Here is a 6737-nt window from a genome sequence, read left to right as displayed (position 1 = left end):
GTCACTCCATCTCCCGGTAGTCCCCTCCCTCTCCGGTAGTCACTCCCTCTCCCGATAGTCCCCTCCCTCTCCGGTAGTCACTCCCTCTCCCGGTAGTCCCCTCCCTCTCCGGTAGTCACTCCCTCTCCCGATAGTCCCCTCCCTCTCTGGTAGTCCCTCCCTCTTCAGTAGGTCGAACTAGTAATATGTCACGGGAGCAAGAGTATACTAAAATGAACTAATAGTATATAATATATACACATTAAGTATGTAATTTACAGTATACTAACATGAACTAATAGTATATAATATATACACATTAAGTATGTAGTATACAGTATACTAAAATGAACTAATAGTATATAATATATACACATTAAGTATGTAGTTTACAGTATACTAAAATGAACTAATAGTATATAATATACACATTAAGTATGTAATTTACAGTATGCTAACATGAACTAATAGTATATAATATATACACATTAAGTATGTAGTATACAGTATACTAACATGAACTAATAATATGTAGTATATACACATTAAGTATGTAGTATACAGTATACTAACATGAACTAATAATATGTAGTATATACACATTAAGTATGTAGTATTCAGTATGTTAGTATGGGTATTCGAACACAGCTCTTGGTTTTACATGCACAATCATTACACAATTAATGACCCCGTGTTGCAACAAACCTTCTTCACAAATACAACTAATGTTATCAATACTGTTGACACAAACAAAAGTATTGTCATTATTTGCCCAAGGTTTGGTTCTGTTATCTTTGGGCTAAGTTCCAATGAACAGTGCAGTGAATGGTTACGCAGAAGGCCAGTCAACAGAGTACCATTGACACTGAGGCACACAGCATGGTGAAGGTCTGGAATATTCACTTTCTCTTTGTTTAGGGCTTTTAGCCAGTTGGTGTCACAGCAGTTGAAAGAGTTGCCACTGACATACAACACATCAAGATATAGAGACAAACGATCAACCACAGATTCATTCATAGACGTTAGCCCGTTATTTCTCAGGTCAAGCTCCGTCAAAGGAGAACAGCTGATGATGCCCGGGAGGACGTCTACGCTGTTGTTGGACATGTTGAGTCGTCTCAATGCTTTCAGACAAGGCAGAGACAAGGCAGAGGTTGTCATGCTGTTCCCACTGATACTCAGAGACTGGAGACTACTCTGCAACCCTTCTAGAGCGCCAATATCAAAGATTATATCTACATTACTGGCCAGGTTGAGAGAAACCAAAGGGGTTCCTTTAAATGTGTTCTGATGGAGTGTTTTGATCCCGTTGTCTTGGAGATCTAGACTTCTCAGAGTTTTGATATTCCAGAAGGAAACACAAGGGGACATACTATTAAGACTAACTCTCGTTGTCTCAGATGGTCCCAGTTGGTCCTTTGGATCACAAGGCCTCACAGAGTTCTCCTTCAGGTTTAATGTCTCTATGTTTGGTAGGGCTTCCAGGAAGAAGGTGGAGAGTTGTCGAAGACCGTTGTTCTGCAGGTCGAAGTAGCGTAGAGACGGAAAGGTCAAGGAAGGTTGGTGGTAGCCTCCAACATGGCCGTTGCCGCTGATGTCCTGTAGACAGTTCTTGCTGAGGTTCAGCGTCACCAAAGACGTCAGATGGCTCAGAGTCTCCACAGGTAGAGACCTGAAGTGGTTACTACTGAGGTCCATGTAAACTAACGGCATCAGTTTCCAGTTAGAGTATATGTTGTTGTTGTCTACAGCATCATTTACCTCATCTTCACTTGCTAGTTCTCTGTACAGAGAGTCTGCCTCTGATATTAAGGTGTCTGTCTCTAAGGTCCCCACCATGTTGCTCTGTAGGTGGAGGTATCTCAACCGGTTGGTCTTGGGGACCATGGGGAAATAGAGGAGGTTGTTGAAGCTCAGATCTAAGATCTCCAGCTCGTATGGGTGACCGTCTTCACGGGTGACAAAGAACTCTATGGAATTCCTGCTAAGATTCAAGAGTTTCACCTGATGGAGTTTAAAATCACAGATGTAGACTAGATTATTTCTGGCTAAATTTAAGATCTTGAGTTTCTTCAACGGTTCAAACGTTCCCTCCTCTATTGCCGTGATCAGATTGTTCTCGATGCGAATGCTTCTCACGCTCAGGCTCTCTGCAAACAGCTTGGGCGTGAGTCGCGTCAAACCGTTGCCCGTGAGATCTAGGCGTTCTAGAATTGATTTGTCACGAAGGTAAAGTCCCGCCGCGTCATCATCCAGACCGTTCAGAGAGAGATCCAACCTCCTCAGTCTGTGGAGAGACCCAAGAGCTCGGCTGGTACTGTCCACATTGTGGCTCAATGCATTCCTGGCCAAGTTCAGCTCTTGAAGCTGGGCCACATCTCTGAAAGCCCCTTCAGATATGATCTCTAGCTGGTTGTAGCTGAGGTCCAGTCTCAGTAGGGATGGAAGAGCCAGACTCTGGCTGTTTATATGACTTATAACGTTGTTGGACAGATCCAGCTCCCTCAGCCTCACGTCCAGCCCCTCAGGAACAGATGTTAGGTTCCTGAACCTCCAGGAAGTCGTCTCCTTGAAACGAGAAAGATGAGAGAAACTACAAAGCTTTCAACACCGTCGATAAAGTGTTTTGATGAATGAAATAAAATGAAGCAGAAATATAGTATCCATCGTCAAAATAACAATGTCTGTTTGACACGCTATTTCAGCAAACCAAAAGCCTTCCAGTGACCAAAACCTGTCACTCAACAGTTGAATTCCACAGATGTAATATCAGCCTAAGACGCCATGACAGTACAGTGTTACTGAGCTCTGTGTTCACGTGTCAGAGGTGAGACCAACTGGGTTTAAACACTGGTCTCCCACCTGCCACAAGAACATGTTATTCCTCTGAGTTAAACCCTTCACATTTACTCAGAGAGCGAACACAAGTGTTCAGGTCTCAGGCAAGGTTACTCATCAGGTGAGAATGGTTAGTTGAATCAGCTCCAGTAAATCAACATTACTTCTCTGACTTTTATATTGAAAGGATTTTCTCCAGCCTACCTGTTGGTCATCAGGTATCCTTCCAGTCACAGTGTTGAACTGTGTGAGACTGTGAGACAGAGAGCAGTACAGCAGTAGCACTAAGCTGAATGTTGTAGCTGTAGGTCTGATCATTCTCCTGTCTCTGTCCTAACGACACGACACTGAGCTACATCAGTCCTCAAACACCCCTCTCGGCCATTTATAGCTGACGGTCATAAAAAAAAGAGAGGAGACAAAAAAGTCTGTGGACACCAGATACGCTTTGTGGACCTTCTGTTAACTCAACGAACTCATTACTCATGACACGTTGTTAAACCACAGAGATACATATCTACAAGTCTGGAGACGGACAGAAATTACACATCTTATTATTGACACGTTTGTTATTAGTGTAGAAGAATAAGCTCTTTTATAGAATATATATTTTTAAATACAATACAAATGGGCTGTGGCATTCAAAATAACCATTAAACATGATTTAGACACGTCACATGTTTGATCATCACCATTATTGTGTCATTAGATTAGATATTATGTCAACCGGTCTGGAAAATCTGCCCTCCGAGCCAGGTATATTTATCCTCTGTTTGTTCCTGCTATAGTCCTGGGAAAACAGAAGCCTTTCTGAAATAGAAAGGAAGAATAAATAAACGAAAGGAGAGTGGGAGGAAGGAAAACCTGAAAGGTATCAACAAACACACAGAAATACTCTGTGATGACAGAACACACACACACACACACACTTCGATTTCATATTGTCAGATTAATCATATTAAAATAGTTCAGAAAAATAAAATTTCTGCTCCCAGCCATCTTCCACACTCCATGGATGAAACTCTCCATGGATGAAACTCTCCATGGATGAAACTCTGCTGTGTGTAAAAGCTGTGGAGTTGGTACAACAATAAGACATCATCCTCTCAGAGGAGGACATCATCCTCTCAGAGGAGGACATCATCCTGTCAGGGAAGGACATCCACTAGAGACATCATCCTGTCAGAGGAGGATATCATCCTGTCAGGGGAGGACATCATCCTGTCAGGGGAGGACATCATCCTGTCAGAGGAGGACATCATCCTGTCAGGGGAGGACATCATCCTGTAAGGGAAGGACATCCACTAGAGACATCATCCTGTCAGAGGAGGACATCATCCTGTAAGGGAAGGACATCCACTAGAGACATCATCCTGTCAGAGGAGGACATCATCCTGTCAGAGGAGGACATCATCCTGTCAGAAGAGTACATCATCCTGTCAGATGAGGACATCCACTAGAGACATCATCCTGTCAGAGGAGGACATCATCCAGTCAGAGGAGGACATCATCCTGTCAGAGGAGGACATCATCCTGTCAGATGAGGACATCCACTAGAGACATCATCCTGTCAGAGGACGTCATCCTGTCAGAGGAGGACATCCACTAGAGACATCATCCTGTCAGAGGATACCATCCTGTCAGGGGAGGACATCATGATGTCAGAGGAAGAAATCATCCTGTCAGAGGAGGACATCAGAGATATAGGTGCCAGTGGATAGAACACTAGTAGAGATATAGGTGCCAGTGGATAGAACACTAGTAGAGATATAGGTGCCAGTGGATAGAACACTAGTAGAGATATAGGTGCCAGTGGATAGAACACTAGTAGAGATATAGGTGCCAGTGGATAGAACACTAGTAGAGATATAGGTGCCAGTGGACAGAACACTAGTAGAGATATAGGTGCCAGTGGATAGAACACTAGTAGAGATATAGGTGCCAGTGGATAGAACACTAGTAGAGATATAGGTGCCAGTGGATAGAACACTAGTAGAGATATAGGTGCCAGTGGATAGAACACTAGTAGAGATATAGGTGCCAGTGGATAGAACACTAGTAGAGATATAGGTGCCAGTGGATAGAACACTAGTAGAGATATAGGTGCCAGTGGATAGAACACTAGTAGAGATATAGGTGCCAGTGGATAGAACACTAGTAGAGATATAGGTGCCAGTGGATAGAACACTAGTAGAGATATAGGTGCCAGTGGATAGAACACTAGTAGAGATATAGGTGCCAGTGGATAGAACACTAGTAGAGATATAGGTGCCAGTGGATAGAACACTAGTAGAGATATAGGTGCCAGTGGATAGAAAACTAGTAGAGATATAGGTGCCAGTGGACAGAACACTAGTAGAGATATAGGTGCCAGTGGATAGAACACTAGTAGAGATATAGGTGCCAGTGGATAGAACACTAGTAGAGATATAGGTGCCAGTGGACAGAAAACTAGTAGAGATATAGGTGCCAGTGGACAGAACACTAGTAGAGATATAGGTGCCAGTGGATAGAACACTAGTAGAGATATAGGTGCCAGTGGCTATAACACTAGTAGAGATATAGGTGCCAGTGGATAGAACACTAGTAAAGATATAGGTGCCAGTGGATAGAACACTAGTAGAGATATAGGTGCCAGTGTATAGAACACTAGTAGAGATATAGGTGCCAGTGGCTATAACACTAGTAGAGATATAGGTGCCAGTGGATAGAACACTAGTAGAGATATAGGTGCCAGTGGATAGAACACTAGTAGAGATATAGGTGCCAGTGGATAGAACACTAGTAAAGATATAGGTTCCAGTGGATAGAACACTAGTAAAGATATAGGTTCCAGTGGACAGAACACTAGTAGAGATATAGGTGCCAGTGGACAGAACACCAGTAGAGATATAGGTGCCAGTGGACAGAACACTAGTAGATATATAGGTGCCAGTGGATAGAACACTAGTAAAGATATAGGTGCCAGTGGATAGAACACTAGTAGAGATATAGGTGCCAGTGGACAGAACACTAGTAGAGATATAGGTGCCAGTGGATAGAACACTAGTAGAGATATAGGTGCCAGTGGATAGAACACTAGTAGAGATATAGGTGCCAGTGGATAGAACACTAGTAAAGATATAGGTGCCAGTGGATAGAACACTAGTAGAGATATAGGTGCCAGTGGATAGAACACTAGTAGAGATATAGGTGCCAGTGGATAGAACACTAGTAGAGATATAGGTGCCAGTGGATAGAACACTAGTAGAGATATAGGTGCCAGTGGATAGAACACTAGTAGAGATATAGGTGCCAGTGGATAGAACACTAGTAGAGATATAGGTGCCAGTGGACAGAACACTAGTAGAGATATAGGTGCCAGTGGATAGAACACTAGTAGAGATATAGGTGCCAGTGGATAGAACACTAGTAAAGATATAGGTGCCAGTGGATAGAACACTAGTAAAGATATAGGTGCCAGTGGATAGAACACTAGTAGAGATATAGGTGCCAGTGGACAGAACACTAGTAGAGATATAGGTGCCAGTGGATAGAACACTAGTAGAGATATAGGTGCCAGTGGATAGAACACTAGTAAAGATATAGGTGCCAGTGGATAGAACACTAGTAGAGATATAGGTGCCAGTGGACAGAACACTAGTAGAGATATAGGTGCCAGTGGATAGAACACTAGTAGAGATATAGGTGCCAGTGGATAGAACACTAGTAGAGATATAGGTGCCAGTGGATAGAACACTAGTAGAGATATAGGTGCCAGTGGATAGAACACTAGTAGAGATATAGGTGCCAGTGGATAGAACACTAGTAGAGATATAGGTGCCAGTGGATAGAACACTAGTAGAGATATAGGTGCCAGTGGACAGAACACTAGTAGAGATATAGGTGCCAGTGGATAGAACACTAGTAGAGATATAGGT

General features: G+C 43.0%; 1 protein-coding gene across 2 annotated transcripts; it reads right to left on the bottom strand.

Moving 5' to 3' along the window:
- Positions 1 to 540: 540 nt before the first annotated feature.
- Positions 541 to 3140, bottom strand: LOC139391024 (transforming growth factor beta activator LRRC32-like). 2 transcript variants are annotated; one of them, XM_071138491.1, is made up of 2 exons: positions 3022 to 3140; positions 541 to 2572 (listed from the first exon to the last, which is right to left on the bottom strand). In XM_071138491.1, the coding sequence occupies exons 1-2, from the start codon at positions 3030 to 3032 to the stop codon at positions 652 to 654; spliced, it is 1932 nt and encodes a 643-aa protein (XP_070994592.1). In that variant the 5' UTR covers positions 3033 to 3140; the 3' UTR covers positions 541 to 651. The 2 variants fall into 2 exon arrangements, with proteins under 2 accessions (XP_070994592.1, XP_070994591.1); XM_071138490.1 differs by having other exon boundaries at positions 541 to 2547; positions 3022 to 3135.
- Positions 3141 to 6737: the final 3597 nt, after the last annotated feature.

The sequence above is a fragment of the Oncorhynchus clarkii genome, chromosome 31 (genome assembly GCF_045791955.1).
Source record: "Oncorhynchus clarkii lewisi isolate Uvic-CL-2024 chromosome 31, UVic_Ocla_1.0, whole genome shotgun sequence".
NCBI lineage: Eukaryota > Metazoa > Chordata > Actinopteri > Salmoniformes > Salmonidae > Oncorhynchus > Oncorhynchus clarkii.
Note: the sequence above shows the minus strand (reverse complement) of the source record. Positions and strands in the feature narration are given on the sequence as shown.